At 35.8% G+C, this 22,957-nt stretch overlaps 5 protein-coding genes across 5 annotated transcripts; all 5 read left to right on the plus strand.

Annotated features, from left to right (window-relative positions):
• The first annotated feature begins 83 nt into the window (after nt 1-83).
• LOC145002538 (uncharacterized) lies at nt 84-4,682 on the plus strand. The gene is made up of 2 exons (XM_078961790.1): nt 84-134; nt 3,954-4,682. Exons 1-2 carry the CDS (start codon nt 84-86, stop codon nt 4,680-4,682), a joined length of 780 nt encoding a protein of 259 aa, XP_078817916.1.
• Nucleotides 4,683-5,269: 587 nt separating this feature from the next.
• On the plus strand, nt 5,270-9,870 carry LOC145002540 (uncharacterized). The gene is made up of 2 exons (XM_078961791.1): nt 5,270-5,320; nt 9,142-9,870. Exons 1-2 carry the CDS (start codon nt 5,270-5,272, stop codon nt 9,868-9,870), a joined length of 780 nt encoding a protein of 259 aa, XP_078817917.1.
• A 587-nt stretch (nt 9,871-10,457) lies between these two features.
• LOC145002541 (uncharacterized) lies at nt 10,458-13,580 on the plus strand. Its single transcript, XM_078961792.1, has 2 exons — nt 10,458-10,508; nt 12,852-13,580. Exons 1-2 carry the CDS (start codon nt 10,458-10,460, stop codon nt 13,578-13,580), a joined length of 780 nt encoding a protein of 259 aa, XP_078817918.1.
• Nucleotides 13,581-14,167: 587 nt separating this feature from the next.
• On the plus strand, nt 14,168-17,291 carry LOC145002542 (uncharacterized). The gene is made up of 2 exons (XM_078961793.1): nt 14,168-14,218; nt 16,563-17,291. Exons 1-2 carry the CDS (start codon nt 14,168-14,170, stop codon nt 17,289-17,291), a joined length of 780 nt encoding a protein of 259 aa, XP_078817919.1.
• A 587-nt stretch (nt 17,292-17,878) lies between these two features.
• On the plus strand, nt 17,879-22,479 carry LOC145002543 (uncharacterized). Its single transcript, XM_078961794.1, has 2 exons — nt 17,879-17,929; nt 21,751-22,479. The coding sequence occupies exons 1-2, from the start codon at nt 17,879-17,881 to the stop codon at nt 22,477-22,479; spliced, it is 780 nt and encodes a 259-aa protein (XP_078817920.1).
• The last annotated feature ends 478 nt before the right edge of the window (nt 22,480-22,957 follow it).

Consider the following 22,957-nt stretch of genomic DNA (forward strand, 5'->3'; position numbering starts at 1 on the left):
ACAAATCTATAAATGATGTATTCATGTTCTTGTCGATACAATCCTGATCTTGTCTGTTCCTTTTGCAGCGCTTGATATACGACATGGATTCCGCCGCCATGACATTTTGCAGTAAACCAATCACCTCCCCTCCGGTATGCTCAGCCACTCTCCTTTTTTGCAATCCAGCTCTTTGGTAGCTACATGTATTCAAAATTGTATCACTGTCTGTATGCTTTCGAATACCGGGATGTTAGATAAGTATTATAATCGTATGGGATAGTTTTATCTTTTATTTCGGTGGATTCAATGTGTGCCGTGTGGTCACTGTGCGTGTAAATCAACGAGGCTGATGGTTGATGCAAGCGTTCTGTGGTAGTAATTTGATGAATATCGGCCTTGGATTGCAAATTTCTTTTCTAGATGCTATTGGAATTACTTTGGCTATGCATGAGTGTTTTTTTTTAAATGATGTTCAAAAACTGCTTTGATTAATGGTGTAGGTTGAGATTTCTATCTCATGTCGTCATTTATAGTTCCATTTCGATATATTTCAATGAAAAAAAACTGATATACTATGTGTGAAGATTGCTAAATGAACATGTTCTGAACAACAATCAATGTGCTATATTTCATGTCTGCTAGCCCCTGTTGTGTATATGTAATATGTGGACCAGATATTATTTCTTATATTGAGTGAACATATATGATTCTACTTTGTCGTATATAGCATTGATGTACGATTTTTTTATCTCTCTAATATTTCGATTTTGTGACCTTGCTTTTGTTTAATACATTTTATCCAATGCTTTTGTTTAATACATGTTTTTCATTTCGACACATGAGCTCCGGTAAATGTTTTTTTGTTAGATAACTAGCTAATGATAGTCCAATTTGCAAAGGTAATGGCTGATCAATTGTCTTGACTGCAATCCAATCACCACTAATCTCATCTCTCTGGGCCTTTCTTGGTAATTTGATGTTAACTGTCATTCATTCGACAAATGCGAAACTCTAAGCTTTCTTCCCCAATTCGCATTTATATTATTTCTTGAAAAGATCAGGTGCCAAATGCGAAACTCTAAGCTTTCTTCCCCAATTCGCATTTATACATTAAAAACATCGCATTTTCATTCAAATTCTTCGCATCTTGCATCCATCCGTCTTTGAGTTCATTCGCATTTCATCGCATTAACTGAGAAATTAATCAGTTGTCTCATATTCGCATTTCAGTTGTTTGAGAAACCCACTTACGAACCCAAATGCGAAACCCACTGATTTCAAATGTGAACCAACCAAAAATCATCAACCACGTACTTGTGTCACCAAATGCGAACTGAATATCACCATTAAATTCTCCTCGCATTCTATAGATGCGAACACAATCCAGATCTCCGACTCCAAGCTTGCGAAATCAAAATCAATTAACCTCAAACAAATCGTGAACTTCTTATGCGAACTGTTTTGACCCACAAAACCAAATGCGAACTCAATTGATGTCATATGCGAACTGATTTCATAGATGCGAACACAATTGATTTCATATGCGAATCCACATCCATCGATATGAAACCAATACCAGTTACAAGCAATTAGTAGCAACCATCGATCCTCTAATTTTCAATTACTCAGCCTTCGCTTTTCATACAACCCGTCGACCCTGAAAAATCGATAAACACCAAATGTCTCATTTTTAGATCGATTTTCTGATTAAATGTCATATTTGAAGAATGATCGATTTTCTGATTAAATGACCCCATTTTGCGAAGTTGGACCACTTATATTATTTCTTGAAAAGATCAGGTGCCAAATGCGAAACTCTAAGCTTTCTTCCCCAATTCGCATTTATACATTAAAAACTTCGCATTTTCATTCAAATTCTTCGCATCTTGCATCCATCCGTCTTTGAGTTCATTCGCATTTCATCGCATTAACTGAGAAATTAATCAGTTGTCTCATATTCGCATTTTAGTTGTTTGAGAAACCCAGATACGAACCCAAATGCGAAACCCACTAATTTCAAATGCGAACCAACCAAAAATCATCAACCACGTACTTGTGTCACCAAATGCGAACTGAATATCACCATTAAATTCTCCTCGCATTCTATAGATGCGAACACAATCCAGATCTCCGACTCCAAGCTTGCGAAATCAAAATCAATTAACCTCAAACAAGTCGTGAACTTCTTATGCGAACTGTTTTGACCCACAAAACCAAATGCGAACTCAATTGTTGTCATATGCGAACTGATTTCATAGATGCGAACACAATTGATTTCATATGCGAATCCACATCCATCGATATGAAACCAATACCAGTTACAAGCAATTAGTAGCAACCATCGATCCTCTAATTTTCAAGAACTCAGCCTTCGCTTTTCATACAACCCGTCGACCCTGAAAAATCGATAAACACCAAATGTCTCATTTTTAGATCGATTTTCTGATTAAATGTCATATTTGAAGAATGATCGATTTTCTGATTAAATGACCCCATTTTGCGAAGTTGGACCATTTATATTATTTCTTGAAAAGATCAGGTGCCAAAGCGAAACTCTAAGCTTTCTTCCCCAATTCGCATTTATACATTAAAAACTTCGCATTTTCATTCAAATTCTTCGCATCTTGCATCCATCCGTCTTTGAGTTCATTCGCATTTCATCGCATTAACTGAGAAATTAATCAGTTGTCTCATATTCGCATTTCAGTTGTTTGAGAAACCCAGATACGAACCCAAATGCGAAACCCACTAATTTCAAATGCGAACCAACCAAAAATCATCAACCACGTACTTGTGTCACCAAATGCGAACTGAATATCACCATTAAATTCTCCTCGCATTCTATAGATGCGAACACAATCCAGATCTCCGACTCCAAGCTTGCGAAATCAAAATCAATTAACCTCAAACAAGTCGTGAACTTCTTATGCGAACTGTTTTGACCCACAAAACCAAATGCGAACTCAATTGTTGTCATATGCGAACTGATTTCATAGATGCGAACACAATTGATTTCATATGCGAATCCACATCCATCGATATGAAACCAATACCAGTTACAAGCAATTAGTAGCAACCATCGATCCTCTAATTTTCAAGAACTCAGCCTTCGCTTTTCATACAACCCGTCGACCCTGAAAAATCGATAAACACCAAATGTCTCATTTTTAGATCGATTTTCTGATTAAATGTCATATTTGAAGAATGATCGATTTTCTGATTAAATGACCCCATTTTGCGAAGTTGGACCATTTATATTATTTCTTGAAAAGATCAGGTGCCAAAGCGAAACTCTAAGCTTTCTTCCCCAATTCGCATTTATACATTAAAAACTTCGCATTTTCATTCAAATTCTTCGCATCTTGCATCCATCCGTCTTTGAGTTCATTCGCATTTCATCGCATTAACTGAGAAATTAATCAGTTGTCTCATATTCGCATTTCAGTTGTTTGAGAAACCCAGATACGAACCCAAATGCGAAACCCACTAATTTCAAATGCGAACCAACCAAAAATCATCAACCACGTACTTGTGTCACCAAATGCGAACTGAATATCACCATTAAATTCTCCTCGCATTCTATAGATGCGAACACAATCCAGATCTCCGACTCCAAGCTTGCGAAATCAAAATCAATTAACCTCAAACAAATCGTGAACTTCTTATGCGAACTGTTTTGACCCACAAAACCAAATGCGAACTCAATTGTTGTCATATGCGAACTGATTTCATAGATGCGAACACAATTGATTTCATATGCGAATCCACATCCATCGATATGAAACCAATACCAGTTACAAGCAATTAGTAGCAACCATCGATCCTCTAATTTTCAAGAACTCAGCCTTCGCTTTTCATACAACCCGTCGACCCTGAAAAATCGATAAACACCAAATGTCTCATTTTTAGATCGATTTTCTGATTAAATGTCATATTTGAAGAATGATCGATTTTCTTATTATTGTTTTTAGGAATTATATTGTTCCTTAATTACATTTGTCTATCCTTCTATTGTTGAAAATGCCAATAATCCGATGTTTTTCCAAGAAAGAGCAATCCTTGCACCGAAAAATGAAGTTGTTCAAGAAATAAACAATCGTTTGTTAAAATTATTTCCTGGAGATGAAAAAGAATACTTAAGTTCAGACAGTCTTTGTCAATCGGAGTTTGTACACGATGACTTTGACGAATCTTTATACACTCCTGATGTTCTAAATGGCCTTAGACCTTCAGGTATGCCAATTCATAAATTGGTATTAAAAGTCGGTGTTCCAGTTATGTTATTGAGGAATATTGACCAAAAATACGGTTTGTGTAATGGAACAAGGCTACGAGTTATAGCATTGGGTAAGCGTGTTATAGAAGCAGAGATTATTTCTGGAAGTAATATAGGAAAACGTACGTTTATTCCAAGAATGTCACTGACCCCTTCGGATAAAAGGATTCCTTTCACATTTCAGCGAAGACAGTTTCCACTTGCTGTATGCTTTGCGATGACAATAAACAAAAGTCAAGGACAGTCGCTATCAAAGGTTGGTTTGTTTTTAAGACAACCAGTGTTTACTCATGGACAGTTGTATGTTGCATTGTCTAGAGTTAAAAGCAGAGATGGATTGAAAATATTAATTTTAGACAACGAAGGAAACCCTACCAATAAGACATCTAATGTTGTATTCAAAGAAGTATTTGGAAATTTGTGATTTGTAAAAATTATTTAATTAGAACATTTCATTAATGATTTCTTTTTGGTATTTTGAGTTCAATTACACACTTATTCAATAAACTTTTCACTTATATGTGTTGTATTATTTTAATAATTCGTTGATGTTCGAAATTTTATATTATTTTTTTCAAGAAACCCGTGTAACACACGGGTATTACACCTAGTGGTGAATAAATCATAAATGTATGTATAGCCAAAACCAAAGAAAGTCCGTTTTGGGCGGAGAATTCAATCTGTGAGCATCATAGATTTCATCGACACCCCTCCCCTCTTTCTTCTTTACTTGTACTACTTCATTGCTCTCACACTCTCTCGCTCAACCGCTACGCCTAATTCTTGAATTTTTGCCTGCCTCTCGATAATTTCGGAGTGAGTTGCCTTCTTACATATACACTCTTCATTCCTTCTTAATTTTGATTTCGATTTCCTCTCTAACAAGTTGGATCTTACTTTCAAGTGTAGTTGCTTGCTCATCGCTATTACAAATCTATAAATGCTGTATTCATGTTCTTGTCGATACAATCCTGATCTTGTCTGTTCCTTTTGCAGCGCTTGATATACGACATGGATTCCGCCGCCATGACATTTTGCAGTAAACCAATCACCTCCCCTCCGGTATGCTCAGCCACTCTCCTTTTTTGCAATCCAGCTCTTTGGTAGCTACATGTATTCAAAATTGTATCACTGTCTGTATGCTTTCGAATACCGGGATGTTAGATAAGTATTATAATCGTATGGGATAGTTTTATCTTTTATTTCGGTGGATTCAATGTGTGCCGTGTGGTCACTGTGCGTGTAAATCAACGAGGCTGATGGTTGATGCAAGCGTTCTGTGGTAGTAATTTGATGAATATCGGCCTTGGATTGCAAATTTCTTTTCTAGATGCTATTGGAATTACTTTGGCTATGCATGAGTGTTTTTTTTTAAATGATGTTCAAAAACTGCTTTGATTAATGGTGTAGGTTGAGATTTCTATCTCATGTCGTCATTTATAGTTCCATTTCGATATATTTCAATGAAAAAAAACTGATATACTATGTGTGAAGATTGCTAAATGAACATGTTCTGAACAACAATCAATGTGCTATATTTCATGTCTGCTAGCCCCTGTTGTGTATATGTAATATGTGGACCAGATATTATTTCTTATATTGAGTGAACATATATGATTCTACTTTGTCGTATATAGCATTGATGTACGATTTTTTTATCTCTCTAATATTTCGATTTTGTGACCTTGCTTTTGTTTAATACATTTTATTCAATGCTTTTGTTTAATACATGTTTTTCATTTCGACACATGAGCTCCGGTAAATGTTTTTTTGTTAGATAACTAGCTAATGATAGTCCAATTTGCAAAGGTAATGGCTGATCAATTGTCTTGACTGCAATCCAATCACCACTAATCTCATCTCTCTGGGCCTTTCTTGGTAATTTGATGTTAACTGTCATTCATTCGACAAATGCGAAACTCTAAGCTTTCTTCCCCAATTCGCATTTATATTATTTCTTGAAAAGATCAGGTGCCAAATGCGAAACTCTAAGCTTTCTTCCCCAATTCGCATTTATACATTAAAAACATCGCATTTTCATTCAAATTCTTCGCATCTTGCATCCATCCGTCTTTGAGTTCATTCGCATTTCATCGCATTAACTGAGAAATTAATCAGTTGTCTCATATTCGCATTTCAGTTGTTTGAGAAACCCACTTACGAACCCAAATGCGAAACCCACTGATTTCAAATGTGAACCAACCAAAAATCATCAACCACGTACTTGTGTCACCAAATGCGAACTGAATATCACCATTAAATTCTCCTCGCATTCCATAGATGCGAACACAATCCAGATCTCCGACTCCAAGCTTGCGAAATCAAAATCAATTAACCTCAAACAAATCGTGAACTTCTTATGCGAACTGTTTTGACCCACAAAACCAAATGCGAACTCAATTGATGTCATATGCGAACTGATTTCATAGATGCGAACACAATTGATTTCATATGCGAATCCACATCCATCGATATGAAACCAATACCAGTTACAAGCAATTAGTAGCAACCATCGATCCTCTAATTTTCAATTACTCAGCCTTCGCTTTTCATACAACCCGTCGACCCTGAAAAATCGATAAACACCAAATGTCTCATTTTTAGATCGATTTTCTGATTAAATGTCATATTTGAAGAATGATCGATTTTCTGATTAAATGACCCCATTTTGCGAAGTTGGACCACTTATATTATTTCTTGAAAAGATCAGGTGCCAAATGCGAAACTCTAAGCTTTCTTCCCCAATTCGCATTTATACATTAAAAACTTCGCATTTTCATTCAAATTCTTCGCATCTTGCATCCATCCGTCTTTGAGTTCATTCGCATTTCATCGCATTAACTGAGAAATTAATCAGTTGTCTCATATTCGCATTTCAGTTGTTTGAGAAACCCAGATACGAACCCAAATGCGAAACCCACTAATTTCAAATGCGAACCAACCAAAAATCATCAACCACGTACTTGTGTCACCAAATGCGAACTGAATATCACCATTAAATTCTCCTCGCATTCTATAGATGCGAACACAATCCAGATCTCCGACTCCAAGCTTGCGAAATCAAAATCAATTAACCTCAAACAAATCGTGAACTTCTTATGCGAACTGTTTTGACCCACAAAACCAAATGCGAACTCAATTGTTGTCATATGCGAACTGATTTCATAGATGCGAACACAATTGATTTCATATGCGAATCCACATCCATCGATATGAAACCAATACCAGTTACAAGCAATTAGTAGCAACCATCGATCCTCTAATTTTCAAGAACTCAGCCTTCGCTTTTCATACAACCCGTCGACCCTGAAAAATCGATAAACACCAAATGTCTCATTTTTAGATCGATTTTCTGATTAAATGTCATATTTGAAGAATGATCGATTTTCTGATTAAATGACCCCATTTTGCGAAGTTGGACCACTTATATTATTTCTTGAAAAGATCAGGTGCCAAATGCGAAACTCTAAGCTTTCTTCCCCAATTCGCATTTATACATTAAAAACTTCGCATTTTCATTCAAATTCTTCGCATCTTGCATCCATCCGTCTTTGAGTTCATTCGCATTTCATCGCATTAACTGAGAAATTAATCAGTTGTCTCATATTCGCATTTCAGTTGTTTGAGAAACCCAGATACGAACCCAAATGCGAAACCCACTAATTTCAAATGCGAACCAACCAAAAATCATCAACCACGTACTTGTGTCACCAAATGCGAACTGAATATCACCATTAAATTCTCCTCGCATTCTATAGATGCGAACACAATCCAGATCTCCGACTCCAAGCTTGCGAAATCAAAATCAATTAACCTCAAACAAATCGTGAACTTCTTATGCGAACTGTTTTGACCCACAAAACCAAATGCGAACTCAATTGTTGTCATATGCGAACTGATTTCATAGATGCGAACACAATTGATTTCATATGCGAATCCACATCCATCGATATGAAACCAATACCAGTTACAAGCAATTAGTAGCAACCATCGATCCTCTAATTTTCAAGAACTCAGCCTTCGCTTTTCATACAACCCGTCGACCCTGAAAAATCGATAAACACCAAATGTCTCATTTTTAGATCGATTTTCTGATTAAATGTCATATTTGAAGAATGATCGATTTTCTGATTAAATGACCCCATTTTGCGAAGTTGGACCACTTATATTATTTCTTGAAAAGATCAGGTGCCAAATGCGAAACTCTAAGCTTTCTTCCCCAATTCGCATTTATACATTAAAAACTTCGCATTTTCATTCAAATTCTTCGCATCTTGCATCCATCCGTCTTTGAGTTCATTCGCATTTCATCGCATTAACTGAGAAATTAATCAGTTGTCTCATATTCGCATTTCAGTTGTTTGAGAAACCCAGATACGAACCCAAATGCGAAACCCACTAATTTCAAATGCGAACCAACCAAAAATCATCAACCACGTACTTGTGTCACCAAATGCGAACTGAATATCACCATTAAATTCTCCTCGCATTCTATAGATGCGAACACAATCCAGATCTCCGACTCCAAGCTTGCGAAATCAAAATCAATTAACCTCAAACAAATCGTGAACTTCTTATGCGAACTGTTTTGACCCACAAAACCAAATGCGAACTCAATTGTTGTCATATGCGAACTGATTTCATAGATGCGAACACAATTGATTTCATATGCGAATCCACATCCATCGATATGAAACCAATACCAGTTACAAGCAATTAGTAGCAACCATCGATCCTCTAATTTTCAAGAACTCAGCCTTCGCTTTTCATACAACTCGTCGACCCTGAAAAATCGATAAACACCAAATGTCTCATTTTTAGATCGATTTTCTGATTAAATGTCATATTTGAAGAATGATCGATTTTCTTATTATTGTTTTTAGGAATTATATTGTTCCTTAATTACATTTGTCTATCCTTCTATTGTTGAAAATGCCAATAATCCGATGTTTTTCCAAGAAAGAGCAATCCTTGCACCGAAAAATGAAGTTGTTCAAGAAATAAACAATCGTTTGTTAAAATTATTTCCTGGAGATGAAAAAGAATACTTAAGTTCAGACAGTCTTTGTCAATCGGAGTTTGTACACGATGACTTTGACAAATCTTTATACACTCTTGATGTTCTAAATGGCCTTAGACCTTCAGGTATGCCAATTCATAAATTGGTATTAAAAGTCGGTGTTCCAGTTATGTTATTGAGGAATATTGACCAAAAATACGGTTTGTGTAATGGAACAAGGCTACGAGTTATAGCATTGGGTAAGCGTGTTATAGAAGCAGAGATTATTTCTGGAAGTAATATAGGAAAACGTACGTTTATTCCAAGAATGTCACTGACCCCTTCGGATAAAAGGATTCCTTTCACATTTCAGCGAAGACAGTTTCCACTTGCTGTATGCTTTGCGATGACAATAAACAAAAGTCAAGGACAGTCGCTATCAAAGGTTGGTTTGTTTTTAAGACAACCAGTGTTTACTCATGGACAGTTGTATGTTGCATTGTCTAGAGTTAAAAGCAGAGATGGATTGAAAATATTAATTTTAGACAACGAAGGAAACCCTACCAATAAGACATCTAATGTTGTATTCAAAGAAGTATTTGGAAATTTGTGATTTGTAAAAATTATTTAATTAGAACATTTCATTAATGATTTCTTTTTGGTATTTTGAGTTCAATTACACACTTATTCAATAAACTTTTCACTTATATGTGTTGTATTATTTTAATAATTCGTTGATGTTCGAAATTTTATATTATTTTTTTCAAGAAACCCGTGTAACACACGGGTATTACACCTAGTGGTGAATAAATCATAAATGTATGTATAGCCAAAACCAAAGAAAGTCCGTTTTGGGCGGAGAATTCAATCTGTGAGCATCATAGATTTCATCGACACCCCTCCCCTCTTTCTTCTTTACTTGTACTACTTCATTGCTCTCACACTCTCTCGCTCAACCGCTACGCCTAATTCTTGAATTTTTGCCTGCCTCTCGATAATTTCGGAGTGAGTTGCCTTCTTACATATACACTCTTCATTCCTTCTTAATTTTGATTTCGATTTCCTCTCTAACAAGTTGGATCTTACTTTCAAGTGTAGTTGCTTGCTCATCGCTATTACAAATCTATAAATGCTGTATTCATGTTCTTGTCGATACAATCCTGATCTTGTCTGTTCCTTTTGCAGCGCTTGATATACGACATGGATTCCGCCGCCATGACATTTTGCAGTAAACCAATCACCTCCCCTCCGGTATGCTCAGCCACTCTCCTTTTTTGCAATCCAGCTCTTTGGTAGCTACATGTATTCAAAATTGTATCACTGTCTGTATGCTTTCGAATACCGGGATGTTAGATAAGTATTATAATCGTATGGGATAGTTTTATCTTTTATTTCGGTGGATTCAATGTGTGCCGTGTGGTCACTGTGCGTGTAAATCAACGAGGCTGATGGTTGATGCAAGCGTTCTGTGGTAGTAATTTGATGAATATCGGCCTTGGATTGCAAATTTCTTTTCTAGATGCTATTGGAATTACTTTGGCTATGCATGAGTGTTTTTTTTTAAATGATGTTCAAAAACTGCTTTGATTAATGGTGTAGGTTGAGATTTCTATCTCATGTCGTCATTTATAGTTCCATTTCGATATATTTCAATGAAAAAAAACTGATATACTATGTGTGAAGATTGCTAAATGAACATGTTCTGAACAACAATCAATGTGCTATATTTCATGTCTGCTAGCCCCTGTTGTGTATATGTAATATGTGGACCAGATATTATTTCTTATATTGAGTGAACATATATGATTCTACTTTGTCGTATATAGCATTGATGTACGATTTTTTTATCTCTCTAATATTTCGATTTTGTGACCTTGCTTTTGTTTAATACATTTTATTCAATGCTTTTGTTTAATACATGTTTTTCATTTCGACACATGAGCTCCGGTAAATGTTTTTTTGTTAGATAACTAGCTAATGATAGTCCAATTTGCAAAGGTAATGGCTGATCAATTGTCTTGACTGCAATCCAATCACCACTAATCTCATCTCTCTGGGCCTTTCTTGGTAATTTGATGTTAACTGTCATTCATTCGACAAATGCGAAACTCTAAGCTTTCTTCCCCAATTCGCATTTATATTATTTCTTGAAAAGATCAGGTGCCAAATGCGAAACTCTAAGCTTTCTTCCCCAATTCGCATTTATACATTAAAAACATCGCATTTTCATTCAAATTCTTCGCATCTTGCATCCATCCGTCTTTGAGTTCATTCGCATTTCATCGCATTAACTGAGAAATTAATCAGTTGTCTCATATTCGCATTTCAGTTGTTTGAGAAACCCACTTACGAACCCAAATGCGAAACCCACTGATTTCAAATGTGAACCAACCAAAAATCATCAACCACGTACTTGTGTCACCAAATGCGAACTGAATATCACCATTAAATTCTCCTCGCATTCCATAGATGCGAACACAATCCAGATCTCCGACTCCAAGCTTGCGAAATCAAAATCAATTAACCTCAAACAAATCGTGAACTTCTTATGCGAACTGTTTTGACCCACAAAACCAAATGCGAACTCAATTGATGTCATATGCGAACTGATTTCATAGATGCGAACACAATTGATTTCATATGCGAATCCACATCCATCGATATGAAACCAATACCAGTTACAAGCAATTAGTAGCAACCATCGATCCTCTACTTTTCAATTACTCAACCTTCGCTTTTCATACAACCCGTCGACCCTGAAAAATCGATAAACACCAAATGTCTCATTTTTAGATCGATTTTCTGATTAAATGTCATATTTGAAGAATGATCGATTTTCTGATTAAATGACCCCATTTTGCGAAGTTGGACCACTTATATTATTTCTTGAAAAGATCAGGTGCCAAATGCGAAACTCTAAGCTTTCTTCCCCAATTCGCATTTATACATTAAAAACTTCGCATTTTCATTCAAATTCTTCGCATCTTGCATCCATCCGTCTTTGAGTTCATTCGCATTTCATCGCATTAACTGAGAAATTAATCAGTTGTCTCATATTCGCATTTCAGTTGTTTGAGAAACCCAGATACGAACCCAAATGCGAAACCCACTAATTTCAAATGCGAACCAACCAAAAATCATCAACCACGTACTTGTGTCACCAAATGCGAACTGAATATCACCATTAAATTCTCCTCGCATTCTATAGATGCGAACACAATCCAGATCTCCGACTCCAAGCTTGCGAAATCAAAATCAATTAACCTCAAACAAATCGTGAACTTCTTATGCGAACTGTTTTGACCCACAAAACCAAATGCGAACTCAATTGTTGTCATATGCGAACTGATTTCATAGATGCGAACACAATTGATTTCATATGCGAATCCACATCCATCGATATGAAACCAATACCAGTTACAAGCAATTAGTAGCAACCATCGATCCTCTAATTTTCAAGAACTCAGCCTTCGCTTTTCATACAACCCGTCGACCCTGAAAAATCGATAAACACCAAATGTCTCATTTTTAGATCGATTTTCTGATTAAATGTCATATTTGAAGAATGATCGATTTTCTTATTATTGTCTTTAGGAATTATACTGTTCCTTAATTACATTTGTCTATCCTTCTATTGTTGAAAATGCCAATAATCCGATGTTTTTCCAAGAAAGAGCAATCCTTGCACCGAAAAATGATGTTGTTCAAGAAATAAACAATCGTTTGTTAAAATTATTTCCTGGAGATGAAAAAGAATACTTAAGTTCAGACAGTCTTTGTCAATCGGAGTTTGTACACGATGACTTTGACGAATCTTTATACACTCCTGATGTTCTAAATGGCCTTAGACCTTCAGGTATGCCAATTCATAAATTGGTATTAAAAGTCGGTGTTCCAGTTATGTTATTGAGGAATATTGACCAAAAATACGGTTTGTGTAATGGAACAAGGCTACGAGTTATAGCATTGGGTAAGCGTGTTATAGAAGCAGAGATTATTTCTGGAAGTAATATAGGAAAACGTACGTTTATTCCAAGAATGTCACTGACCCCTTCGGATAAAAGGATTCCTTTCACATTTCAGCGAAGACAGTTTCCACTTGCTGTATGCTTTGCGATGACAATAAACAAAAGTCAAGGACAGTCGCTATCAAAGGTTGGTTTGTTTTTAAGACAACCAGTGTTTACTCATGGACAGTTGTATGTTGCATTGTCTAGAGTTAAAAGCAGAGATGGATTGAAAATATTAATTTTAGACAACGAAGGAAACCCTACCAATAAGACATCTAATGTTGTATTCAAAGAAGTATTTGGAAATTTGTGATTTGTAAAAATTATTTAATTAGAACATTTCATTAATGATTTCTTTTTGGTATTTTGAGTTCAATTACACACTTATTCAATAAACTTTTCACTTATATGTGTTGTATTATTTTAATAATTCGTTGATGTTCGAAATTTTATATTATTTTTTTCAAGAAACCCGTGTAACACACGGGTATTACACCTAGTGGTGAATAAATCATAAATGTATGTATAGCCAAAACCAAAGAAAGTCCGTTTTGGGCGGAGAATTCAATCTGTGAGCATCATAGATTTCATCGACACCCCTCCCCTCTTTCTTCTTTACTTGTACTACTTCATTGCTCTCACACTCTCTCGCTCAACCGCTACGCCTAATTCTTGAATTTTTGCCTGCCTCTCGATAATTTCGGAGTGAGTTGCCTTCTTACATATACACTCTTCATTCCTTCTTAATTTTGATTTCGATTTCCTCTCTAACAAGTTGGATCTTACTTTCAAGTGTAGTTGCTTGCTCATCGCTATTACAAATCTATAAATGCTGTATTCATGTTCTTGTCGATACAATCCTGATCTTGTCTGTTCCTTTTGCAGCGCTTGATATACGACATGGATTCCGCCGCCATGACATTTTGCAGTAAACCAATCACCTCCCCTCCGGTATGCTCAGCCACTCTCCTTTTTTGCAATCCAGCTCTTTGGTAGCTACATGTATTCAAAATTGTATCACTGTCTGTATGCTTTCGAATACCGGGATGTTAGATAAGTATTATAATCGTATGGGATAGTTTTATCTTTTATTTCGGTGGATTCAATGTGTGCCGTGTGGTCACTGTGCGTGTAAATCAACGAGGCTGATGGTTGATGCAAGCGTTCTGTGGTAGTAATTTGATGAATATCGGCCTTGGATTGCAAATTTCTTTTCTAGATGCTATTGGAATTACTTTGGCTATGCATGAGTGTTTTTTTTTTAAATGATGTTCAAAAACTGCTTTGATTAATGGTGTAGGTTGAGATTTCTATCTCATGTCGTCATTTATAGTTCCATTTCGATATATTTCAATGAAAAAAAACTGATATACTATGTGTGAAGATTGCTAAATGAACATGTTCTGAACAACAATCAATGTGCTATATTTCATGTCTGCTAGCCCCTGTTGTGTATATGTAATATGTGGACCAGATATTATTTCTTATATTGAGTGAACATATATGATTCTACTTTGTCGTATATAGCATTGATGTACGATTTTTTTATCTCTCTAATATTTCGATTTTGTGACCTTGCTTTTGTTTAATACATTTTATTCAATGCTTTTGTTTAATACATGTTTTTCATTTCGACACATGAGCTCCGGTAAATGTTTTTTTGTTAGATAACTAGCTAATGATAGTCCAATTTGCAAAGGTAATGGCTGATCAATTGTCTTGACTGCAATCCAATCACCACTAATCTCATCTCTCTGGGCCTTTCTTGGTAATTTGATGTTAACTGTCATTCATTCGACAAATGCGAAACTCTAAGCTTTCTTCCCCAATTCGCATTTATATTATTTCTTGAAAAGATCAGGTGCCAAATGCGAAACTCTAAGCTTTCTTCCCCAATTCGCATTTATACATTAAAAACATCGCATTTTCATTCAAATTCTTCGCATCTTGCATCCATCCGTCTTTGAGTTCATTCGCATTTCATCGCATTAACTGAGAAATTAATCAGTTGTCTCATATTCGCATTTCAGTTGTTTGAGAAACCCACTTACGAACCCAAATGCGAAACCCACTGATTTCAAATGTGAACCAACCAAAAATCATCAACCACGTACTTGTGTCACCAAATGCGAACTGAATATCACCATTAAATTCTCCTCGCATTCCATAGATGCGAACACAATCCAGATCTCCGACTCCAAGCTTGCGAAATCAAAATCAATTAACCTCAAACAAATCGTGAACTTCTTATGCGAACTGTTTTGACCCACAAAACCAAATGCGAACTCAATTGATGTCATATGCGAACTGATTTCATAGATGCGAACACAATTGATTTCATATGCGAATCCACATCCATCGATATGAAACCAATACCAGTTACAAGCAATTAGTAGCAACCATCGATCCTCTAATTTTCAATTACTCAGCCTTCGCTTTTCATACAACCCGTCGACCCTGAAAAATCGATAAACACCAAATGTCTCATTTTTAGATCGATTTTCTGATTAAATGTCATATTTGAAGAATGATCGATTTTCTGATTAAATGACCCCATTTTGCGAAGTTGGACCACTTATATTATTTCTTGAAAAGATCAGGTGCCAAATGCGAAACTCTAAGCTTTCTTCCTCAATTCGCATTTATACATTAAAAACTTCGCATTTTCATTCAAATTCTTCGCATCTTGCATCCATCCGTCTTTGAGTTCATTCGCATTTCATCGCATTAACTGAGAAATTAATCAGTTGTCTCATATTCGCATTTCAGTTGTTTGAGAAACCCAGATACGAACCCAAATGCGAAACCCACTAATTTCAAATGCGAACCAACCAAAAATCATCAACCACGTACTTGTGTCACCAAATGCGAACTGAATATCACCATTAAATTCTCCTCGCATTCTATAGATGCGAACACAATCCAGATCTCCGACTCCAAGCTTGCGAAATCAAAATCAATTAACCTCAAACAAATCGTGAACTTCTTATGCGAACTGTTTTGACCCACAAAACCAAATGCGAACTCAATTGTTGTCATATGCGAACTGATTTCATAGATGCGAACACAATTGATTTCATATGCGAATCCACATCCATCGATATGAAACCAATACCAGTTACAAGCAATTAGTAGCAACCATCGATCCTCTAATTTTCAAGAACTCAGCCTTCGCTTTTCATACAACCCGTCGACCCTGAAAAATCGATAAACACCAAATGTCTCATTTTTAGATCGATTTTCTGATTAAATGTCATATTTGAAGAATGATCGATTTTCTTATTATTGTTTTTAGGAATTATACTGTTCCTTAATTACATTTGTCTATCCTTCTATTGTTGAAAATGCCAATAATCCGATGTTTTTCCAAGAAAGAGCAATCCTTGCACCGAAAAATGAAGTTGTTCAAGAAATAAACAATCGTTTGTTAAAATTATTTCCTGGAGATGAAAAAGAATACTTAAGTTCAGACAGTCTTTGTCAATCGGAGTTTGTACACGATGACTTTGACGAATCTTTATACACTCCTGATGTTCTAAATGGCCTTAGACCTTCAGGTATGCCAATTCATAAATTGGTATTAAAAGTCGGTGTTCCAGTTATGTTATTGAGGAATATTGACCAAAAATACGGTTTGTGTAATGGAACAAGGCTACGAGTTATAGCATTGGGTAAGCGTGTTATAGAAGCAGAGATTATTTCTGGAAGTAATATAGGAAAACGTACGTTTATTCCAAGAATGTCACTGACCCCTTCGGATAAAAGGATTCCTTTCACATTTCAGCGAAGACAGTTTCCACTTGCTGTATGCTTTGCGATGACAATAAACAAAAGTCAAGGACAGTCGCTATCAAAGGTTGGTTTGTTTTTAAGACAACCAGTGTTTACTCATGGACAGTTGTATGTTGCATTGTCTAGAGTTAAAAGCAGAGATGGATTGAAAATATTAATTTTAGACAACGAAGGAAACCCTACCAATAAGACATCTAATGTTGTATTCAAAGAAGTATTTGGAAATTTGTGATTTGTAAAAATTATTTAATTAGAACATTTCATTAATGATTTCTTTTTGGTATTTTGAGTTCAATTACACACTTATTCAATAAACTTTTCACTTATATGTGTTGTATTATTTTAATAATTCGTTGATGTTCGAAATTTTATATTATTTTTTTCAAGAAACCCGTGTAACACACGGGTATTACACCTAGTGGTGAATAAATCATAAATGTATGTATAGCCAAAACCAAAGAAAGTCCGTTTTGGGCGGAGAATTCAATCTGTGAGCATCATAGATTTCATCGACACCCCTCCCCTCTTTCTTCTTTACTTGTACTACTTCATTGCTCTCACACTCTCTCGCTCAACCGCTACGCCTAATTCTTGAATTTTTGCCCGCCTCTCGATAATTTCGGAGTGAGTTGCCTTCTTACATATACACTCTTCATTCCTTCTTAATTTTGATTTCGATTTCCTCTCTAACAAGTTGGATCTTACTTTCAAGTGTAGTTGCTTGCTCATCGCTATTACAAATCTATAAATGCTGTATTCATGTTCTTGTCGATACAATCCTGATCTTGTCTGTTCCTTTTGCAGCGCTTGATATACGACATGGATTCCGCCGCCATGACATTTTGCAGTAAACCAATCACCTCCCCTCCGGTATGCTCAGCCACTCTCCTTTTTTGCAATCCAGCTCTTTGGTAGCTACATGTATTCAAAATTGTATCACTGTCTGTATGCTTTCGAATACCGGGATGTTAGATAAGTATTATAATCGTATGGGATAGTTTTATCTTTTATTTCGGTGGATTCAATGTGTGCCGTGTGGTCACTGTGCGTGTAAATCAACGAGGCTGATGGTTGATGCAAGCGTTCTGTGGTAGTAATTTGATGAATATCGGCCTTGGATTGCAAATTTCTTTTCTAGATGCTATTGGAATTACTTTGGCTATGCATGAGTGTTTTTTTTTAAATGATGTTCAAAAACTGCTTTGATTAATGGTGTAGGTTGAGATTTCTATCTCATGTCGTCATTTATAGTTCCATTTCGATATATTTCAATGAAAAAAAACTGATATACTATGTGTGAAGATTGCTAAATGAACATGTTCTGAACAACAATCAATGTGCTATATTTCATGTCTGCTAGCCCCTGTTGTGTATATGTAATATGTGGACCAGATATTATTTCTTATATTGAGTGAACATATATGATTCTACTTTGTCGTATATAGCATTGATGTACGATTTTTTTATCTCTCTAATATTTCGATTTTGTGACCTTGCTTTTGTTTAATACATTTTATTCAATGCTTTTGTTTAATACATGTTTTTCATTTCGACACATGAGCTCCGGTAAATGTTTTTTTGTTAGATAACTAGCTAATGATAGTCCAATTTGCAAAGGTAATGGCTGATCAATTGTCTTGACTGCAATCCAATCACCACTAATCTCATCTCTCTGGGCCTTTCTTGGTAATTTGATGTTAACTGTCATTCATTCGACAAATGCGAAACTCTAAGCTTTCTTCCCCAATTCGCATTTATATTATTTCTTGAAAAGATCAGGTGCCAAATGCGAAACTCTAAGCTTTCTTCCCCAATTCGCATTTATACATTAAAAACATCGCATTTTCATTCAAATTCTTCGCATCTTGCATCCATCCGTCTTTGAGTTCATTCGCATTTCATCGCATTAACTGAGAAATTAATCAGTTGTCTCATATTCGCATTTCAGTTGTTTGAGAAACCCACTTACGAACCCAAATGCGAAACCCACTGATTTCAAATGTGAACCAACCAAAAATCATCAACCACGTACTTGTGTCACCAAATGCGAACTGAATATCACCATTAAATTCTCCTCGCATTCCATAGATGCGAACACAATCCAGATCTCCGACTCCAAGCTTGCGAAATCAAAATCAATTAACCTCAAACAAATCGTGAACTTCTTATGCGAACTGTTTTGACCCACAAAACCAAATGCGAACTCAATTGATGTCATATGCGAACTGATTTCATAGATGCGAACACAATTGATTTCATATGCGAATCCACATCCATCGATATGAAACCAATACCAGTTACAAGCAATTAGTAGCAACCATCGATCCTCTAATTTTCAATTACTCAGCCTTCGCTTTTCATACAACCCGTCGACCCTGAAAAATCGATAAACACCAAATGTCTCATTTTTAGATCGATTTTCTGATTAAATGTCATATTTGAAGAATGATCGATTTTCTGATTAAATGACCCCATTTTGCGAAGTTGGACCACTTATATTATTTCTTGAAAAGATCAGGTGCCAAATGCGAAACTCTAAGCTTTCTTCCCCAATTCGCATTTATACATTAAAAACTTCGCATTTTCATTCAAATTCTTCGCATCTTGCATCCATCCGTCTTTGAGTTCATTCGCATTTCATCGCATTAACTGAGAAATTAATCAGTTGTCTCATATTCGCATTTCAGTTGTTTGAGAAACCCAGATACGAACCCAAATGCGAAACCCACTAATTTCAAATGCGAACCAACCAAAAATCATCAACCACGTACTTGTGTCACCAAATGCGAACTGAATATCACCATTAAATTCTCCTCGCATTCTATAGATGCGAACACAATCCAGATCTCCGACTCCAAGCTTGCGAAATCAAAATCAATTAACCTCAAACAAATCGTGAACTTCTTATGCGAACTGTTTTGACCCACAAAACCAAATGCGAACTCAATTGTTGTCATATGCGAACTGATTTCATAGATGCGAACACAATTGATTTCATATGCGAATCCACATCCATCGATATGAAACCAATACCAGTTACAAGCAATTAGTAGCAACCATCGATCCTCTAATTTTCAAGAACTCAGCCTTCGCTTTTCATACAACCCGTCGACCCTGAAAAATCGATAAACACCAAATGTCTCATTTTTAGATCGATTTTCTGATTAAATGTCATATTTGAAGAATGATCGATTTTCTGATTAAATGACCCCATTTTGCGAAGTTGGACCACTTATATTATTTCTTGAAAAGATCAGGTGCCAAATGCGAAACTCTAAGCTTTCTTCCCCAATTCGCATTTATACATTAAAAACTTCGCATTTTCATTCAAATTCTTCGCATCTTGCATCCATCCGTCTTTGAGTTCATTCGCATTTCATCGCATTAACTGAGAAATTAATCAGTTGTCTCATATTCGCATTTCAGTTGTTTGAGAAACCCAGATACGAACCCAAATGCGAAACCCACTAATTTCAAATGCGAACCAACCAAAAATCATCAACCACGTACTTGTGTCACCAAATGCGAACTGAATATCACCATTAAATTCTCCTCGCATTCTATAGATGCGAACACAATCCAGATCTCCGACTCCAAGCTTGCGAAATCAAAATCAATTAACCTCAAACAAATCGTGAACTTCTTATGCGAACTGTTTTGACCCACAAAACCAAATGCGAACTCAATTGTTGTCATATGCGAACTGATTTCATAGATGCGAACACAATTGATTTCATATGCGAATCCACATCCATCGATATGAAACCAATACCAGTTACAAGCAATTAGTAGCAACCATCGATCCTCTAATTTTCAAGAACTCAGCCTTCGCTTTTCATACAACCCGTCGACCCTGAAAAATCGATAAACACCAAATGTCTCATTTTTAGATCGATTTTCTGATTAAATGTCATATTTGAAGAATGATCGATTTTCTGATTAAATGACCCCATTTTGCGAAGTTGGACCACTTATATTATTTCTTGAAAAGATCAGGTGCCAAATGCGAAACTCTAAGCTTTCTTCCCCAATTCGCATTTATACATTAAAAACTTCGCATTTTCATTCAAATTCTTCGCATCTTGCATCCATCCGTCTTTGAGTTCATTCGCATTTCATCGCATTAACTGAGAAATTAATCAGTTGTCTCATATTCGCATTTCAGTTGTTTGAGAAACCCAGATACGAACCCAAATGCGAAACCCACTAATTTCAAATGCGAACCAACCAAAAATCATCAACCACGTACTTGTGTCACCAAATGCGAACTGAATATCACCATTAAATTCTCCTCGCATTCTATAGATGCGAACACAATCCAGATCTCCGACTCCAAGCTTGCGAAATCAAAATCAATTAACCTCAAACAAATCGTGAACTTCTTATGCGAACTGTTTTGACCCACAAAACCAAATGCGAACTCAATTGTTGTCATATGCGAACTGATTTCATAGATGCGAACACAATTGATTTCATATGCGAATCCACATCCATCGATATGAAACCAATACCAGTTACAAGCAATTAGTAGCAACCATCGATCCTCTAATTTTCAAGAACTCAGCCTTCGCTTTTCATACAACCCGTCGACCCTGAAAAATCGATAAACACCAAATGTCTCATTTTTAGATCGATTTTCTGATTAAATGTCATATTTGAAGAATGATCGATTTTCTTATTATTGTTTTTAGGAATTATACTGTTCCTTAATTACATTTGTCTATCCTTCTATTGTTGAAAATGCCAATAATCCGATGTTTTTCCAAGAAAGAGCAATCCTTGCACCGAAAAATGAAGTTGTTCAAGAAATAAACAATCGTTTGTTAAAATTATTTCCTGGAGATGAAAAAGAATACTTAAGTTCAGACAGTCTTTGTCAATCGGAGTTTGTACACGATGACTTTGACGAATCTTTATACACTCCTGATGTTCTAAATGGCCTTAGACCTTCAGGTATGCCAATTCATAAATTGGTATTAAAAGTCGGTGTTCCAGTTATGTTATTGAGGAATATTGACCAAAAATACGGTTTGTGTAATGGAACAAGGCTACGAGTTATAGCATTGGGTAAGTGTGTTATAGAAGCAGAGATTATTTCTGGAAGTAATATAGGAAAACGTACGTTTATTCCAAGAATGTCACTGACCCCTTCGGATAAAAGGATTCCTTTCACATTTCAGCGAAGACAGTTTCCACTTGCTGTATGCTTTGCGATGACAATAAACAAAAGTCAAGGACAGTCGCTATCAAAGGTTGGTTTGTTTTTAAGACAACCAGTGTTTACTCATGGACAGTTGTATGTTGCATTGTCTAGAGTTAAAAGCAGAGATGGATTGAAAATATTAATTTTAGACAACGAAGGAAACCCTACCAATAAGACATCTAATGTTGTATTCAAAGAAGTATTTGGAAATTTGTGATTTGTAAAAATTATTTAATTAGAACATTTCATTAATGATTTCTTTTTGGTATTTTGAGTTCAATTACACACTTATTCAATAAACTTTTCACTTATATGTGTTGTATTATTTTAATAATTCGTTGATGTTCGAAATTTTATATTATTTTTTTCAAGAAACCCGTGTAACACACGGGTATTACACCTAGTGGTGAATAAATCATAAATGTATGTATAGCCAAAACCAAAGAAAGTCCGTTTTGGGCGGAGAATTCAATCTGTGAGCATCATAGATTTCATCGACACCCCTCCCCTCTTTCTTCTTTACTTGTACTACTTCATTGCTCTCACACTCTCTCGCTCAACCGCTACGCCTAATTCTTGAATTTTTGCCTGCCTCTCGATAATTTCGGAGTGAGTTGCCTTCTTACATATACACTCTTCATTCCTTCTTAATTTTGATTTCGATTTCCTCTCTAACAAGTTGGATCTTACTTTCA

Source organism: Lactuca saligna, chromosome 6, assembly GCF_052625555.1.
Source record: "Lactuca saligna cultivar CGN05327 chromosome 6, ASM5262555v1, whole genome shotgun sequence".
Lineage (NCBI taxonomy): Eukaryota > Viridiplantae > Streptophyta > Magnoliopsida > Asterales > Asteraceae > Lactuca > Lactuca saligna.

What these genes read in the sequence shown, in the direction of transcription:
- LOC145002541 (XM_078961792.1), top strand. Translation starts at nt 10,458, where the DNA reads ATGGATTCCGCCGCCATGACATTTTGCAGTAAACCAATCACCTCCCCT. An exon ending in AACCAATCACCTCCCCTCCG is followed by an intron (nt 10,509 to 12,851) that starts GTATGCTCAGCC and finishes TATTGTCTTTAG; the next exon opens with GAATTATACTGTTCCTTAAT.
- LOC145002538 (XM_078961790.1), top strand. Translation starts at nt 84, where the DNA reads ATGGATTCCGCCGCCATGACATTTTGCAGTAAACCAATCACCTCCCCT. An exon ending in AACCAATCACCTCCCCTCCG is followed by an intron (nt 135 to 3,953) that starts GTATGCTCAGCC and finishes TATTGTTTTTAG; the next exon opens with GAATTATATTGTTCCTTAAT.
- LOC145002540 (XM_078961791.1), top strand. Translation starts at nt 5,270, where the DNA reads ATGGATTCCGCCGCCATGACATTTTGCAGTAAACCAATCACCTCCCCT. An exon ending in AACCAATCACCTCCCCTCCG is followed by an intron (nt 5,321 to 9,141) that starts GTATGCTCAGCC and finishes TATTGTTTTTAG; the next exon opens with GAATTATATTGTTCCTTAAT.
- LOC145002543 (XM_078961794.1), top strand. Translation starts at nt 17,879, where the DNA reads ATGGATTCCGCCGCCATGACATTTTGCAGTAAACCAATCACCTCCCCT. An exon ending in AACCAATCACCTCCCCTCCG is followed by an intron (nt 17,930 to 21,750) that starts GTATGCTCAGCC and finishes TATTGTTTTTAG; the next exon opens with GAATTATACTGTTCCTTAAT.
- LOC145002542 (XM_078961793.1), top strand. Translation starts at nt 14,168, where the DNA reads ATGGATTCCGCCGCCATGACATTTTGCAGTAAACCAATCACCTCCCCT. An exon ending in AACCAATCACCTCCCCTCCG is followed by an intron (nt 14,219 to 16,562) that starts GTATGCTCAGCC and finishes TATTGTTTTTAG; the next exon opens with GAATTATACTGTTCCTTAAT.